Genomic DNA, 18,923 nt, shown 5'->3' on the forward strand with positions numbered 1-18,923 from the left:
CTGTCCTTCCTCGGTGCGCCACAGGGGGTGCTACGTATCCATCTGGTGGAGGCTCACAACCTGATAGCCAAGGACAACTTCATGGGGGGCATGGTGAAGGGGAAGAGTGACCCCTACGTCAAGATAAAGGTGGCGGGTGTCACCTACCGCAGCCACACCATCAAAGAGAACCTCAACCCCATCTGGAATGAACTCTACGAGGTATCAGCCTGCTGCAATGTCATTGTGGGGGAGGGGAGGGGCTGGATTTATAACTTGTGTCTTCATAAAAGGAAATCTCTTTTTTAACCTTCTGTAGTGTGGTAGTGAAAGGTTAACCTTCTGTAGTGTGGTAGTGAAAGGTTAACCTTCTGTAGTGTGGTAGTGAAAGGTTAACCTTCTGTAGTGTGGTAGTGAAAGGTTAACCTTCTGTAGTGTGGTAGTGAAAGCATTAACTCTTTGTAGTGTGGTAGTGAAAGGGTTAAGGCAGTGTGAACCAAATGTAAGCCTGGGAAATATTTCTTCTGTATAGAAAATATACATACATATAAACAACATGCTGAAACTGTAACTTTCTAGGTAGCTCAGGCTTTAAATATCGCCCCAGGAACCCAGTGTTCCCAGTTTGTTTATTCAGTTAAGAAAATATCCCATAGAACACTTCAGATCTTATTCACTTATTTACAGTAGGAATCTAATGTATCCCATCATCTGATATCATGGCTTCCACACACTTGGTTAATGTATTCATTGTGTATTGCTGCAAACTATGCAAGGGGTTCTACGCACTGGTCCCATTGCTCAGTCTGAAACTGATCAGATGTGGTTATTGACAGAATAGTGATGTTATTCCTGATTGGTGAGATCTGGTTAATAACCAAATGCGATGTTATTCCTGATTGGTCAAATGTGGTTATTGGCTAAGTGTGATGTTATTCCTAATTGGTCAGATGTGGTTATTGAGGACAGATCATAATTTAGCGTTGGGTATCACCCTTATGATGAGACAGCAACAGAAATGACTTAGTCAAATTAGTCAAATTGATGCTGTCCATTAGTCAGTATCCAACCTAGAACACTTTTGCGTTGACAATAGTCTATGAATTTCCATTAACTTCTATTCACTAATAACATGTTTTCATCAACAAAATGTGACTGAAAGTTAGTGATAACAGGACAAAATAGCATCCGGTTTAGTTCATATATGCCTTATCAATGCAGGAGGTGGATAAATCAATGCCTGTATCACGTCGCAACACAGTGGTGCAGCAGAAATGGATTCTCTCATTTGAAATGAACGACCTTACAAATGAAAACAATGCATCCAACTGATTGAAGTGTCTGAACATAGCATTAGATTAGTATGCATACTTAAAGTATTATGGATACTTTGTCTGTGTGGCCCAGGTGATCTTGACCCAGCTGCCCGGTCAGGAGGTCCAGTTTGAGCTGTTCGACAAGGATCTTGATCAGGATGACTTCCTGGGAAGGTGAGTCATGACTTTACCAACAATATGCTAATGCCAACATGCCAACATGCCAAGTGAAAGATAATACATCGGTGGGAGGGGAAGAATCAAGGAATGACTTGATGGAGTCTTTGCAGGTTCAAGCTCAGCCTACGAGACATCATCAGCGCACAATTCATCGACACGGTATGTGTCAATATGCCTACTGTGTTGAACAACACAGACTGAATAATTTTCACACATCACTCGCATTTTGAAGTTTCCATACTGATGTCTCTGTGTGGCTGTTACAGTGGTACACTCTGAATGATGTGAAGTCAGGCCGTGTTCATCTGATGCTCGAGTGGCTTCCTAAGATCACAGAACTACCCAAACTGGATCAGGTCAGTTATATCTCTCTCTCTCTCTCTCTCTCTCTCTCTCTCTCTCTCTCTCTCTCTCTCTCTCTCTCTCTCTCTCTCTCTCTCTCTCTCTCTCTCTCTCTCTCTCTCTCTCTCTCTCTCTCTCTCTCTCTCTCTCTCTCTCTCTCTCTCTCTCTCTCTCTCTCTCTCTCTCTCTCTCTCTCTCTCTCTCTCTCTCCCTCTTGTCCTAAATAAGTCCTATATTTCTATGTATGCGGATGATTCAAACGATTTACACATCAGCCTCAACAGCCAATGAATTAAATACGGTCCTAAAGGCAGAGTTGCAATCAGTGATGGAATGGATAAAGAATAACAAACTAGTTCTAAACATATCAAAGACAAGTAGCATCATTTTCGGTTCAAACCATACTCTAAGAACGAACCCAGTCTTGAAACTTTTGATAAGTGATGTGGTAATTAATCAAGTCCAGGAGACTAAACTCCTAGGGGTAACATTAGACAGTAAATTGTCATGGTCACACCATATAAACAATATAGTAGTGAAAATGGGAAGAGGGATTTCTGTTGTTAAAAGATGTGCTCATTTGTTACCACTAAATTCTATCAAACAGGTCATTCAAGCTCTGGTTTTGTCAAATCTTGACTATTGTCCTGCAGTATGGTCGAATGTAACGACGAGTAAACTGAAAAAATTACAAATGGTACAAAACAAAGCAGCACGTATAGCGCTTCGCTGTGAGTACAGAACTAATGTTGCAGCGATGCACAGTTGTTTAACTTGGTTACTTGTCAAACATAAATTACTCTGCTCACTCCTTGTATTCACTAGGAATATTTTTGTTACAAAGATCCCCTCAATTTTATATAACAATTTATCAATAAGTCTTGACAGACACAACCATTCCACCAGACATGCTTCTGCAAGAGGTTTTACACTTCCAAAAGTGAGGTCGAATGCAATGAAGCGAACTGTCATGTTCCGTGGTATGCAGGAATGGAACTCTCTTCCCAGACATGTTAAGCAGGAGAATAGTAAATGCCGTTTCAAAATCGTGGTAAAACAACATTTTCAACCAAAGAAATTGACATTCCCTAATAGATAGTGTGTACGTAAATTAAAATGTATGTGTCTGATAAAGAGATAGGTATATATGGATGAAAAGGCATGTGTCTGATAGGGATATATTATTAAAATATTGTATAATTTTGTATTTTTATATTGTATTATGAATTTGATTAGGGTTTTTATTGTTGTTTTAATTGTCTGTATGACATGTAAATGTTGTGAGTGTATAAGGGTTTTTATTGTTGTTTTAATGGTCTGTGTGTCATGTAAATGTTATGAGTGTATAAGGGTTTTTATTGTTGTTTTAATTGTCTGTATGACATGTAAATGTTGTGAGTGTATACGTCTGTAACTGTATTTTATGTGTTATGGACCCCAGGAAGAATAGCCCCAGCAGCACTGCTGTGGCTAATGGGGATCCAAATAAACTTAAACTTAAACTCTCTCTCTCTCTCTCTGACATTATCTTTGTACCTCTCCTCCAGATCTTGTATTACCAGTCCCAGCAGTCCTACCAGAACAAGGTTATACCATCAGTGGCGGTGCTGTTTGTGTATGTGGAGCGTGCGCACGGCCTGCCGGTGAGGTCATGGTTGTGGTTCCCTGGGGGTTCTGTATGTAGTTTATGGTGATGGGGATATTCATGCCGTGGGGAATTTAGGGTTAGTGACAGTGTGTTGCTCAGAGCACTGCAGTGGGATCCTACAGCTGTACAAAGATTGATGTATTAAATTATTGGCGATTAAATGCCCGCCGCCCCCCCATGTAATATAGAATTTATTTAGCTAAATCAATGTCCTTTACACTGAAACTAAGTGTTTATTTAAGTGGATTTTAGGTGAATTGGCTAGAATTAGGCAACATGTGATGAATGCCCCTATTGATTGATTGATTGATTGATTGAAAAGTTTATTAACAGATTGCAGAATGGGTACAGTACAGTACAGCTCAATACATACAATTGTTAAGGGGATGCAGACCAGGGAAAGACTTTCGTCTTGTTTACATCAGGGTCCCCCATTTTCAATTCATCATAACATATATGACATACATGACATACACAGATAGACAGTACTGCTACATCTATACATTTATGACATATCAGATTTGCAAATACAGTACTGTTTGTGATACAAAAGTGTCCAGAAAAAGAGTGTATATACATTTGGCGTAGAAACTGTACATTGGAGGAGGTTGGGTGGGTGGGGTGGGGTTGGGTGGGTGGGTGAGGGCTGTACATTGGAGGTGGGGGGGGGGGGGGGTTGGGTAGGGGACACACACACATTTTACACTGTACATTGGAATACTGACAAAGCCTTACTTGGTCATTTACTGTACAACTAGGTTAGGACATTTGTAGGGGCCCGTTTCGAATTGCAGTCTCCCTTTAATTTAGCATTAGCAGTGGCTACACTCACATTTACATTTAGCTGATGTAGTGATTACTGACTAAACCATGTATTCCACTTACTGGCTATTGGACCACTATCATGCCAGAGAACCATCTGAATATCAAATGCAAAAAACAAACAGGAATTGTTTTTTTGCCTTTAATAATTGCCTTAAATTGCCCTTTAATTCTATTTTGCACTCATGTTCTCAGTTGAAGAAGAGTGGAAAGGAGCCAAAGGCTGGGGCTGAAATTATCCTCAGAAGCACATCATACAGAACCAAGGTATGACATCATCACTCCTGATCTGGGCTTCTGGAAACAGGAAATGACAATGTAGCCAGAATTATCTATGTTCCTCTGTTGGTTCTCCTTTAGATTTATGAGAGTTATTAACTATGATCTGCTGTTGGTTCTCCTCTAAATCTATGAGAGTTATTAACATCTGTATGTTCTCCTGTTGGTTGTCCTCTAGATCTATGAGTTATTATTATCTATGTTCTCCTGTTAGTTCTCCTCTAGATCTATGAGTTATTATCTATGTTCTCCTCTAGATCTATGCAAGTTATGATCTATGTTCTCCTGTTGGTTCTCCTCTAGATCTATGAGTTATTATCTATTCTCCTCTAGATCTATGCTAGTTATTATCTATGTTCTCCTGTTGGTTCTCCTCTAGATCTATGAGTTATTATCTATTTTCTCCTATTGGTTCTCCTCCAGATCTGTGAGAGTAATTAACTATATTCTCCTCGAGATCTATGAGTCAGAAATACAGTGTCACTGAAGAATAGGCTGCAGACCGCACAAAATAAATTAGTTACTCATTTTACAGTTGCATCCCAGGACTCACCTACAACAGTCTCATTTCGACAGCCTCAAGTGGCTCAGAGTAGATGAGCGAGTAACCCAAATAAAACTCAGCATGGTACATAGGATAGTAAATAATGTTGTTCCAAAATACCTCAGAAACTACTTCACCAAGGTCAGTGACGTACATGGTCATGGCACTAGAGGGAGCCCTACAGATCTAGTCCCAGTCAAATGCATTTTGCTATCCGAGCTCAGGGAGGGTCATCATATTGCCCCACAATGGTGGAACGAACTGCCCACCACAGTTAGGACAGCTGAAACCCGTCCAATCTTTCGGATAAAAGCGTCAGCTAAATGTAAATGTAAATGTAAATGCAAAAGATGCATTGGGCAGAACTCATTCCTGTACTCGGCGGCAGTAGATTGGAATAGGCTACCAGCAGACATTAGGTTAATAAGTCCCTATTCCTCTTTTAAAGACAAAGTAAAGAGCTGGATCAGGAGAAGCAGAACCTGGGTTTAATTATATTTTATTTATCTTAGTTGTTTTTATACATTTTTTATGTATTTTATTTGGTTTTGAGGGGTATATTTTTTATTTGTATTAATTGCATTTAATTTTTTACTGTATTTTATATCCTTATGTTTTCCTCCCCCCTGCGTGGTGGGGTGGGCACACCCCCACTTTACCCACAGACTCTGACAAGTGCATGTTGTATCATGCACTCTTACTCTCATACACCTACACACATCCAGGCATACACTCACCAGTACATATTACTCACAGAAATCTGAAGGACCGCAATGGAAATAAGCTGTAAGCTTTCTTGCGTTCTTCCTTTTGATAATGGTGGACCTCTATATGTATACTTGTATGTATGTTCATTATCAATAAAGATCTCTATCTATCTATCTATCTATCTATCTATCTATCTATCTATCTATCTATCTATCTATCTATCTATCTATCTATCTATCTATCTATCTATCTATCTATCTATCTATCTATCTATCTATCTATCTATCTCTAATAACTATATTCTCCTCGAGATCTGTGAGAGTTATTAACTATGTTCTCCTGTCGACGCTGGGCTTGCCTGTTCGAGCCCAGCGCTCCACATTTGCTTTCAGTTTAGCTGGTCGTCCGTACTAATACACATTGGCCGTATTAGGGGGTGGGAAACTGATGGGTGGGGATCGGGCGTTGTGGACAGCGACTCCTACAGGTCGGTTGGTGCGCCTGCGCAGTGGAATCAGGAAGTGTCGGGGGCAGCGTGAGCCTCCCACGTGTTACTCCTCGCCACTGAGAGATCGAGCTGCGCAGGTGAAAAGATGCGACTGCTGTTACCTCAAGTACCGGAGGGGACTTGTGCTATGTATGACTTAGTCCACATTGCAGCCGGCTTGTGGGAGGCAAGAAACAGCATTCGTGACAGGGGAGGGTTGAATTGGATGATACAAAATTGGGATGGGAGGAAAATATAGAAAAAAGGGAGAAAAAGTGGATAAAAAAAAAAAAAATGTTCTCCTGTCGGTTCTCCTCTAGATATATGAGTTATTAACTATGTTCTGCTGACGGTTCTCCCCTAGATCTGTGAGCGTTCTTCATCCCCTCGGTGGGACGAGGCGTTTCACTTCCTGGTTCGAGACCCCAGAGATGAGATGCTTACAGTCAAGGTGAGAGACATTGTTAACGACAGGTTATGTATATAACCTAGTTATATGAGTACTGGCTAAGCGTCCCGCTCTTAAGCCATACCGAGATATACCTCATCTCATGTACCTATTGTACTCCATCAACGAACAAAACCAAAATACACCCATCACCTGCCAGGCCCCGCCCCTACTGCCGTACTATATTAGTACTGGGCATGGCCACCACTCACTCTTCCTCGGAAAAAAATCGTTTCCAAAGAAAGGTTTCCCCAAGGGAACTAAGGGCACGCTAAGAGCGGGACGCTTAGCCAGTACTCATATAACTAGGTTATATACATAACCTGTCGTTATATTTCGTATTGGCATCGCGTCCCGCTCTTAAGCCATACCGAGATATGGGGTAGAGCGGACGCGAGGCCCGACAGATGCACCCCCTGAGGACCCGTAAGCCCACATCAAGGGGGAGGGGAGTCCCGTCACCCCATCCTTCCTAATGAAGAGGGGGCGCAGTCAACTCCACCCGAGTGCGAACAAGAGGGAACTAGAACCCCTTGAACACACAGCACAGGCGGAACCACGTGTGACACAACAAACCCCTGCTACCCCACCAAAGGACGGGAAGCAGGAGAGGCCACAGACCTCAGAACCGCCTGGGAGACAGAACCCCCGGTCATGTCCATGAGGTAAAACCTTACGAAGGGACCCGGGGAGGACCATGAAGCTGCAGCACAGATGTCCTCCACCGAGGCCCCACCCAGCAGAGCGGCGTGCGAGTGGAGTGCGCCCTGACGCCCCCAGGGGGAGCCAGCTCGGCCAACGTGTAGCAAAGGGCAATGCCCTCGCACAACCAATGGGACAGGCGCTGTTTCGATAGTGCCTTACCAGCACGAGAACCACCGTAACAGACAAAGAGCTGATCGGTAGCCCTGAGGCCCTGAGTACGGCTGAGGTAACCCCCAAGCCCGGACCGGACATGACAGGTGAAGGCCCGCCTCCAACTCACTAGCGTGAGGAGGCGGATGAAACGCCTGAACCATAATATCCCTGGAGCGGAAGCACTCCGGATATTTTTAGGCACGAAGGCTGGATTAGGCCGCAGAGTGGCACCGCTATCGGAACGAAAAGACAGGCACTCTGGCCGTACCGAGAGAGCACAAAGCACACCCACACTTTTCAGCGGAGGTGATGGCCAGCAAGAACGCAGTCTTCGAACGACAGCCGTTCCAACAGCGCTTGCTCAAGAGGCTCAAACGGGGCCAAGGACAACCGACCGAGGACCAATTGAAGATCCCAGCTCGGAGCCAAAGAGCGTTTCACCGGCTTAAGGCGTCAACGCCAAGCAGGAAACGCTTCACAAGAGGGTGGCCTTACACCACTCTTGGAAAATACGCCACTTACCCGCGTAACCCGCGATAGTGGAAGGAGCATGCACGTTCCGGATGGTACCAACCACAGAAGGATCCATCCTCTCCAGACTCACCCTCTCACCAGCCAAACCACCAGCAGCTGGCCCAGCACAGGGAACTAACACAGAGACCCGTGCGCTTGAGAGAGGGCCCGCGATGACCAAGAAACAGGCCATGACGGGATACCAAGAGCTGGACCAGGACTGGGAACCACACAGCTGCGCCCCGGTCCAGCGCAATCAGGATCAAGGACCTGCGCTCCTCAACGTACCCGCCCCAACAACTGACCTAACAGATGTATGGGGGAAAGAATCCCACGCGCAGATGGAGAATGCCCATAGCCAGCCGCCCGCCGCCCGGTGCAGACGGGGGGAGCGTACTCCTCCCTGTCTGTCGATATACGACACTGACGTCGTATTGTCTGTCCTGACTTGCCTCTCACCGGGTCTATTTCCATACTGGAAAAGAACCACCTCCGTAACCTCCTCCTGGGGTGAAGAGGAGGCCAAGAAGGACCACGGAATGAGCAGATGCCCTCATACCGAGCAGGCGTATCACGGACAGCGCCGTAACCGTCCTAGGACGGAACCTCCCGAGCGTGTCGCAACACGCTCTGAGAGGGATGCCCATAGCACTCCACCCGTTGACTGGGAAGAGGAGTACTCTACTTCCAGTCTACAGCAACCCCAGGCTGGTAGGAACCCTGCCTGGCATGAGACCTGACGATCCACCTTGACCGCCAAGGACCAGAACGTCGGCAGGGCAGAATACACTTCGTAACCCCTGACGACGCACTTGGTGAAGATGCGGGGAGCCAGAGAAAAGCCGAACGGCAGCCCCTGGTACTCATACGCTAACCCTGTAAGGAAGCGTAGGTAAGCCCTAGGACGGAAGATCGGGGATGCGAACACGCATCCTACAGGTCTATGGAGGAGAACCAGACCCCCACCTGACAGTGTTCAACAGGTAGGAGACGATCCAAAAAATACTGAACCTTCCCATGGTCCAACATGGGTCTGACACCCCCCCCCTTCCCGATTTCTCAGGCACCAGAGAACACCGGGAGGAAAACGCCACAACGATGGCTTGCTTCGTCCACAGAGATCAGATCTCGTCGACCAGAGCTGTCACTGCTGGTGACCCTGACAATAGGGTCTGTACCAAACCCGAAAACGGGTGGGGTTGTGTTTTTAAATACAAGTCCCCGCCTCAGCGTTCTCTCCATCCACCTTGACATATGGTACTGCTGCAGCCATATGTGATGACACTCCCAACGCACCCGCCGCCATGTGGCGCAGGTCCGCCAGGAACTGTAGATAGGCGGCCCGGTCCCACCCGCTGTGCGTAGCCAACCCTGGACCCGTGCGAGCAGAGCGTTCCGTGTCGGGGCATCTGACCCTGACACTACCCACGAGGCAATCGCACCCAAGGGGGGACCCCGACAGAAAGGGCCGGTTTGATACGGGGGAAGCTGACATCAGTTTGACAAAAGCTCCCCCACTGAACACCCCTCCAGAACATGCTGAGGAGTCGTTCTGCAGCCGGACATGCAAGGTGTGAGGCCCCCATGGGTTCCTACACACCGTAGCCCTGCAGTGATATTACTACCACCCAAATCACGCGCGCCTGCGAGACCACTACCAATCTTTCAGGAGTGGGAGGCACCAACATGATACCTGGCCTGGCGAAGGCGAGGCCGGGGAAGCCCGCACTGTGTGCCTCAAAAGGTTTCGAGCCCCCCTGCTGACAACACTTATAGTTGACAGACGTAACACCAGGCTCAACCAACACAGCTTATGGTGTGGGAGCCGCTTGACAGCACAACATTCTCACGGACAGACCCAGGCTCAGCCATCAACTGGGTGTCAGCCCCTGTCCCCATGAGAAGCGAAAAGTGGGGCCGCCCGCGCTTCAACGAAAGGAAAGGAAACAATCAGAGCCCCCTTTTTCCACTGGTGTTGGGGGAGGGAGTGATCGGAGAGCGGGCTGCTCGCGGCAGGACGGCGACGGCTTGTATATTCCAAGCCGAGCCCATCCAACACGGCTGACGAGGCCGTGCTCTCTCTTCTTCTGGCTGCGCGGTGTGAGGCGGTGTGGGGCCTAGGACAATACCGCCCGCGCTCCAGCGGAAGACCAAAATCCTCTGTGGAGAGGGGAGCCCTGAGCGGTTATAGCTTGCGGCTAGGTCAAAGCTAATAACGTCAACAACCTCGCGCGATGTGTCGACGTCGGCTGGCCCTCAAGGCCCCGCCACCAGACACAATTTTTTTATAGAAAAAACAGCAATTCGAACACAGTTACTAATCGCTGCCAATTCCATACCGTGGCGGTACAGGCTTTAGCAGCCCACCAGCCACTCGCCGGGCCAACCCACCTCATGGCGTCAGCCGGGCGGGGAACTGTTTCAACATGTCAAAAGCAAAGGACTGATGCTAACACGGAGCACCAGTGGTGGTTGCAAACAGCAACCTCCACTGTGGTGTGCACCATGAAGGGGTTAATGAATAAATGAACTAACACCACGAACATACTGTAGAATGGGCAAGCCCATTGCACACAACGTTAAGGGGAGGCGGACCAGAGAGAACCAGTCCCGCATTCATTCATAATATTCACAACAGCACACCAGCCCTAGACCTCAGCCCATTTACCCATGAAGGTAAACAAAGCCCCCCCCGCACTACTCCCCCAGTGGACACCGATTGACCGTCAGCATGAATGGTTGAGAGGAGGGAAGGCTGTAGCATAGACAGACATTCCCGTAGCAGAGAGACAGAACAAAAACAGTAGCCCCACTATAGCATAGCGTTCGACGCTAATGTGGACAGAAAACAGTCAGCTGAGCCACAACACTGGCCGCCGCTAAATTCCATCCTGCAGCAGTATAGCTCTACTGCCACCCGCCGGGCCGACTCGTTCTCAAGCATGGGCTTCCGGGTGGGACATCGTTCAACCCCGCCGAGGCACAGGATCGATGCTACCTGGCTAGGCTACCTAGCCACGGCACACCCGCCCTGCACCCTGTTGTCAACCCATTTACCCGTAAAAGGATAAAATAGGACTCAGCAAAACCCCCCACATTAGCTACCGACTGACCTTCATCAATGAACCGGTTAATAGGAGGGAAAAGCGGCAACATCCCACAGCGGGGAACATTAGAACAGTGCCCAGCATTTCAGCATTAGTGTTAGCATTAGCATTTAGCGTTAGTGTAACTGAGGGGTACAATTCCCTGACTGTATTACTAGATATGATACTTACTACCACTACCTTTGTACTTAATATTCGGCCACCCAGTACTCGGCATAAATATATTATGATGAACACTGTCACGTAGATGAAACGGATCCAACACAAATGTACGAATTAGAAAGAGGTCTTTATTTCTACACAGCGATGGTGTGTAGAGCAAGCACTTAATCAAATCAATCACATTTATGAATGGGAATTAGTATGCACTTTTATGGCAAGAGTATTCGTCGGTATATCAATAGAGAATGTCCAATCTCTGAAGGCGCAGGTGGTACATATACGACCTGGAATAGTTAAGGAATAACAGCAATGATACTTTAATGATTATAGACTGGATACACTAGGGGGGGTTAATCCGGTCGCTTGTAAGCCGACAGGAGTAGGAAGGGGGGGGGGTAGAGTCCGGCTGCCTCATCCGGCCAAGGGTATCCCAGGTGAACCCACTGTAGTGCCGTTCAATGCGCCGGCGATCCTTGGACCGCAGATGAAAGCAGATGGACTCTTTGTGGGCCGGCGTCCTCCGGTCCACGGAGGAGAGACGTGAAGCGACCTCGTCTTGCAGAGCGTCTCCTCACCTTGCGTCCTCTCCAGGGGGGGGGGTTCCAACACACGGCAGTGTCGGGGGTCTTTATCCATGGAATAATCAACGTATACAAAGCATAATCCGTGCCTGGGAAGGCGGGCTGTCGTCGGTAGAATAATCCGGTATACAGGTCCACTCGCTCGTCGGCTCTGGGGCTCCTCGGGTGCAATCTCACATGGGGTCGATCAGCCTGGATAAGCAGCCAGTTCTCTGCCCGAAACGATGGGGTACTGACTACGGTAGTATTCTCACCGCACGAAGCACTATATATTAACAGACTATTATTAGCTTAATAGACTACGTCCAACTCGACGATATAGTGCCAAATATGACTATTCAAATATTAATATACACGATGTCTCAATACCGATGGTAGGCCGAACTTGGCCTTACTCCCACACGTGGCGTCGCGGGGAGGCTTTACGTCTGTCACTCTATTGGAGGGTAAGAAACTGGACTGAAAAAGGAAGTCCTACTTTAGTAGCGCAGTATATATACGCACTATGAACAAATAGTCCCATTAGTGGTGCGGTAGCCAGATTCCTACGCGGAACTAGGACTTGTTCGTACATGTTGAGCGGTACGTTTGAACTGGGTCTGGGGGGTATGGCAGCCTGGCACCAAGGTCTCGACCAATAGTAGAATGGAGACTATTATGGGATGTTCAGTAGGCTAGAATGGATATTCAATGCATATTGTACAAGGAATATACAAGGGATATCAGGGAATATTAGAGAATATACAAATACAATTAAATATATATATATAATAAATATATATATTCGGTTTAATCTGGCCCTTCACAACAGTTAGCATTAGTGTGTAGCAGCACGCTCCAGGATCGCTTGGAACAGTCCACTTCAGGGGAACGTTCACCAAACCATCCCGCCCCTGGCACCGACACACAACTCGGTTGTGTAACAAAACAAACCAGCATTACTAACACTAACATCAATGCCTGATGACACAGGGCCTACCTGTGTGCAAGCCGGCTCCATAGCCAACCTTGCACGCTGTTCCTCGATCTGCTGCCACAAGACGAGGGAACATCAGAATAGACCCGACGTGTAGTTGGAACATACCCCGAAGATTCCAGGGGTAAGCAAATCTCCGTAAGCACTCAATATTATCTAAACTTTTCGAACAACTAGTTGCATAGGGCGTCTTGCATCCGCTATGATGGAAACGAAAATAGAGGAAGAGTGAGTGGTGGCCATGCCCAGTACTAATATAGTACGGCAGTAGGGGCGGGGCCTGGCAGGTGATGGGTGTATTTTGGTTTTGTTCGTTGATGGAGTACAATAGGTACATGAGATGAGGTATATCTCGGTATGGCTTAAGAGCGGGACGCGATGCCAATACGAAATATAACAGGTTTTAGTCCAAAGCAGAAGTGGATGACTTTAATGTATACTGTTAATAATCATCAACACATTACTGTAACTGGTTCAGTAGGTCCATTCAAAAGCATAATGTTTGAGGCAGGCTAGTTATGGTACAGTCCATTTAAAGTGTGTGTGTGTGTGTGTGTGTGTGTGTGTGTGTGTGTGTGTGTGTGTGTGTGTGTGTGTCTGTCTGTCTGTCTGTCTGTCTGTCTCTCTCTCTCTCTCTGTCTCTGTCTCTCTCTAGCTCTCACATAGCTGGGGCCAGAACCTTGGCTCTGTGGTGCTCCCCCTCAGAGAGGTGCTGTTGGAGCCGGGCTTGGTGCTGGACCGCTGGCTCAGTCTGGATGGAGTCCTGCCAGAAAGCCAGATTCTACTGAGAGCCACTCTCAAGGTACTGGACTATTATGCTGGAGTCCTACTGTATGACACTTACCTCCGTCTATCCATAAGATAAGATATTCCTTTATTGATCCCCTTGGGGAAATTCAGGCATCATAGCAGCATGAGGGGGGGAGGGGAGGTACAGGTAGTAAAAACAAGCAGTGTAAACAATATAACAAGTCAATATAATTAACTAACTAACTGAAATATACAGTATTCACATAAGGTGCAGTATGCATAAGGTAGTATTATTGTCCTTTTTAGGTTCCTAGTAGTTGTAGTTGGATGTCTGGCAGCAGTCCCTGCCCACTGTTGTGGAGCCTGATGGCCACTGGTATGAAGGACTGGCCGAGGCGGTTAGTTGAGTGTCAGGGGGGGGTATGAGTCTGTGACTGAACGTGCTTCTCATCTTGACTAGCTCGTCGTAGAGGGGGTGGGAGGGATTCTCCAGGATAGCAGCCAGCTTCCTTCTCATCCCCCTCTCTGCCATCACCTCTAGTCTGACTAGCTCGACTCCCACCACGGAGCTAGCCTTCCTCACCAGCTTGTTCAGTTTGTTGGTGTCCCTCTGAGTTGATGTAGCCCCCCCCAGCATGCCACAGCATGCCATACAAACAACATACACTTTTACAATACTTTGCTTTAAATAGTTTTTGGTTTGAGCGTGCAAAATCAAACAAAATACTCAATACATACAGTATTTGTGTAAAGAAGTGAGTAACATCACAATTGTAGTTATGATTATATTTTCATCAGACAGCAGCCATACCATATACAGTATTATACATATATACAGTAGATGGAAGAAGAGTAACCATGCCATAGTAAACAGCAGATCACACATGTCTCCTTCAGATCTTGGACACCCAGCTGGCGGTGAGTCGTAAGACTCCGGGGGACGGGTCCGACGGAGAGGAGGGAGAGCATGTCATCCCCAAATGGGACCCCGCCCATCTAGACCTCCGGTACAGGCCTGTCTTCAGTGGGTGAGTCACACACACTGGCATCACTGTCCCCATTGTCCCTGCACTGTCTCTACTGTACACAGTGTGGCTGGAAATATCACAATAGCTTTAATTACTATAGCATTCTTTCCAGTGCACTTCACCACATACTTATGCAATCATTCTGCATAATCTACTGTTGGCTTTGTATCTGTTTTGATTATGTAATTGAAGGCAGTATATGATTTGGTAATACGTAATTTGGTAATTACTGTGTGGTAAAATAGAAATAACATTATCACTTGGTAGTGACAAGTAATGATGTGCTTTTTCTGGTGGGATTTCATTACCAGATACAGGGTAATTACTGTGTAATAACATAGAAATAATAACCAGAAATTACCTGGTGATTTCTAGTCATTTCTATGTCATTACACAGTAATTACCCTGTAATTTGTGTACCATAATAAGTAGGTCCATTATCTACATGAACTAACCACATTTTTCGATATTGTGTCTTTAGAGCTGGTGAGCAAGGGAATATTGCCGGCCAGGTGAAGCTGTACATGGGCTACTCAACAGAGGAGAGCAGGCTGGTCATCACCGTCCACTCCTGCAGGTGTTCACAGCACCACATCCTACCCCTGTCCTAGACAAATGCTTGCTTGTTTAGCTAGCAGCCCATAATGCTATGTCTGCATCAATGACCTATTGTGTGGCTACTTATAGAATCTGTGGCATTAGTACATTGTGCTATTTTTCCTCTGGCAATCTGTGACGTCCTTTATCAATGTGTGTGTTGTCTCTGTCTTTGTGTCTACAGGAGCCTGGCATCTTGCTCTAAGGATGGTGCAGACCCCTACGTTACCCTCATCCTGCTCCCTGACAAGAACAGGACCACCAAGAGGAAGACCACCATCAAGAAGAGAGACCTCAATCCCGAATTCAACGAGAGGTGAGACAGGAAGATAAGAGAAGAAGAATAAGTCGTTATTTGTCATGCAGCAAACACACGTGTAAGATGGGCGACACACAGGAACACACACATGCATTGGGTCGCCGATGAAATGCCTCTCTGCGCTTGACCCAGCCCGTCGTCCCTCCCCCCAAGGGCAGCCGGGAGCAGACATGGGCTGCAGCATGGGACCTCGCCTGGGGACCAATCCAAGTGCTCCTGTCCTTCTTCATCTGTTCTGCATGTTTTTCCATTGGGGGGGGGGGCCTTGCGAGCACAGGGAGAACAGGCAAACTCCACACAGAAAGGCCCAGGAAATACCTGGCAACCCGGCAACTTAGTCCCCAAGTGGGAATCGAACTCAGGACCTTCTTGCTGTGAGGCGACAGTGTTAACCAGTACACCACAGTGCCGCCCAGACTCATCAGAATAGAAGCTGTCAGACTGATGTTAAATAGATGTCAAATAAAATGTCCTATCTTCTCCGCTTCTGCAGGTTTGACTTTGATCTTTCCTTGGAGGAGTCCAAACAGAAGAGACTGGACCTGTCTGTGAAAAACAGTGTTTCCTTCATGAGCAGGGAGAGGGAGCTTATTGGCAAGGTAACCTGCTGTAGGGATCGCTGGAGTTTATCCATCATACAATGTAATTTACTCTTTCACTACCACACTATAAAGGGTTAACACTCTCTCTACCACACTACAGACAGAAGGTTAACTGTTTCACTACAGCACTATAAAGGGTTAACACTTTCTCTACCACACTACAGAGGGTTAACCTTTCTCTACCACACTACAGAAGGTTAACCCTTTCATTACCATACTACAATGTGTTAACGCTTTTACTACCACACTACAGAAGGTTAACTGTTTCACTACCGCACTATAAAGGGTTAACACTTTCTCTACCACACTACAGAGGGTTAACCTTTCTCTACCACACTACAGAAGTTTAACCCTTTCATTACCATACTACAATGTGTTAACGCTTTTACTACCACACTACAGAAGGTTAACTGTTTCACTACCGCACTATAAAGGGTTAACACTTTCTCTACCACACTACAGAGGGTTAACCTTTCACTACCACACTACAGAAGTTTAACCCTTTCATTACCATACTACAAAGTGTTAACGCTTTTACTACCACACTACAGAAGGTTAACTGTTTCACTACCGCACTATAAAGGGTTAACACTTTCTCTACCACACTACAGAGGGTTAACGCTTTCACTACCACACTACAGAAGGTTATCCTTTCACTACCACACTACAGTGAAAGTGGTAACCTTCTATAGTGTGGTAGTGAAAGAGTTAAAGGAAAATTCCACTCTGGGTCTCTCTTGTGTTTGAAGAAAAATTGCTTTACTAGCGTAGAATTAGCTCTGTACATATCGTCAGGCCAGAGATAGAGCCCTGGACTACTATACATGCTCCGGCTTCTGGGTTTGCAATAATGGGTGGGTGTCAGACAATACCAGTCAAACTACCAAACAAACACACACAGATAGTGGAGAACTATTCTATAGTCCGCAATGACAGGAACAGGCATGGAGGAGGTGTCTGTATGTACATTCATAAAGACACCAAATTCATTAACCGTACGGACCTAGATCATGAGGCTATTGAAACTGTTTTTGTAGAAATTCTATTTGAAAGGGCTAAATCTGTTCTAGTCGGCACAATTTACAGACCGCCAGACCAAAATGGCTTTTATGATGTGTTGGATGCGTGCTTAGCTGGAGCTGAGGATGCAGAAATGATTCTTATTGGGGATTGGAACACGGATATGCAACAAAAAGATGCACCCGTCTTCAAATCCTACAATAGGTTTTGTGATCTGCACGGCCTCAGCCAGCTAATCACCCAACCCACACGTGTATGTGAGTCAACTCAGACTACCATTGACCTCATCCTGACCTCTGACAATTCCAAGATCTCCAATAAAGGGGTTATAGCATGCGGGTTAAGTGATCATTATATGATATTCTGTACCCGCAAAAAGCTAAAACAAAAGGCTGGCTGTCACAAAACAGTCACATCTAGAGACCTCAAAACCTACTCTAGCGAGGCCTTTAACCTTGAACTGGAGAGTCTGGACTGGTCAGATGAGTACACTCGTTGAAGAAACATGGCTTGGTTTCAAAACCAAATTTTCAACGATACTAAACAACATGGCCCCCCTAAGAACCACCAGGGTAAAAAATCGCGCTGAGCCGTGGATGCACACTGAAATACTGACCGCTATGAAAACCAGAGACAAAAAATGCTCTGAGTTTCGTAAAGGTCAGTCAAAGCTTACCATAATCACGAGCAGTGAACTCCAAGCCCACGTGACTGAACTCAAACTGGAAAGAAACAGACTAAGAAATGACGTAAACTCCATGATCAAAACAGCAAAAAAGAAATCATCAATGCCAAACCGAGGAAAACAAAAAACAAACCACGTGAACTTTGGAAACTACTCAATTAACCAACTAGGCTGCAGTAAAAAACTTAAAACCAGATTCTCAAACATAAACATAAAGACGGACAACACGCTCATCACAGACAAGCTGGATGTAGCCAATTACTTAAACAGTTTCTTCACAAACATAGCCACAACACTGGTAAACAAACTACCCTCCCACTCAGGGCATTATGGGGTAGAACACATAGTAGCATACTACAAAAACCTAGGGGTCCGCAAAGACGACTTCAAACTGGAAATGGTAACAACAGATGAGGTACTCAAAAAACTGAGCGCCCTCCAACCTAACAAGGCCACTGGCCATGACAACATCCCCTCCAAATTCCTCAGAGACTCAGCAACCGCCATCACCCCAGTCATCACACACATAATAAACCTCTCCATAAAACAGGGACACGTCCCCAAGGACTTCAAAATTGCGAGAGTAACACCCCTGCACAAAAAAGGCAGTAAATTAGACCCAGGCAACTACCACCCTGTTTCTATCCTTACCTCCATCTCGAAAGTCATGGAAAATTTTTTATACGAACAGGTCGAAAAATACCTTGCGGAAATAAAATATAATCTACGAATTCCAATCTGGCTTCAGAACATCCCACTCCACTGACACATGCCTTCTCTATTTAAACGACCACATCAAACAAGAGGTGGACGCGGGCAAATACTGCGGCATGGTCATGCTGGACCTACAAAAGGCCTTCGACACTGTCAATCACACCATTCTGATTGACAAGCTAAAAGCAATTGGTTTTGATAGTCTATCAGTGAGCTGGATGCAATGCTACCTGGAGGGGAGAGAGCAGATGGTGGAGG

The 18,923-nt window shown here is 46.2% G+C and overlaps 1 protein-coding gene across 1 annotated transcript in view; it reads left to right on the forward strand.

The window, feature by feature from the left end:
- Nucleotides 1–18,923, forward strand: part of esyt1a (extended synaptotagmin-like protein 1a) — a 50,633-nt gene that overhangs the window by 24,090 nt on the left and 7,620 nt on the right. Inside the window, exons 18-29 of the mRNA XM_084332843.1 lie at nucleotides 25–201; nucleotides 1,387–1,469; nucleotides 1,586–1,634; nucleotides 1,742–1,831; nucleotides 3,365–3,460; nucleotides 4,483–4,554; nucleotides 6,670–6,756; nucleotides 13,606–13,752; nucleotides 14,598–14,728; nucleotides 15,210–15,305; nucleotides 15,510–15,641; nucleotides 16,138–16,243. Coding sequence (XP_084188969.1) covers nucleotides 25–201; nucleotides 1,387–1,469; nucleotides 1,586–1,634; nucleotides 1,742–1,831; nucleotides 3,365–3,460; nucleotides 4,483–4,554; nucleotides 6,670–6,756; nucleotides 13,606–13,752; nucleotides 14,598–14,728; nucleotides 15,210–15,305; nucleotides 15,510–15,641; nucleotides 16,138–16,243 — 1,266 coding nt within the window. The remainder of the gene's footprint in view (nucleotides 1–24; nucleotides 202–1,386; nucleotides 1,470–1,585; nucleotides 1,635–1,741; nucleotides 1,832–3,364; nucleotides 3,461–4,482; nucleotides 4,555–6,669; nucleotides 6,757–13,605; nucleotides 13,753–14,597; nucleotides 14,729–15,209; nucleotides 15,306–15,509; nucleotides 15,642–16,137; nucleotides 16,244–18,923) is intronic.

This window comes from Notolepis coatsorum, assembly GCF_963971535.1.
Source record: "Notolepis coatsorum genome assembly, chromosome: 17".
NCBI classification, from domain to species: Eukaryota; Metazoa; Chordata; class Actinopteri; order Aulopiformes; family Paralepididae; genus Notolepis; species Notolepis coatsorum.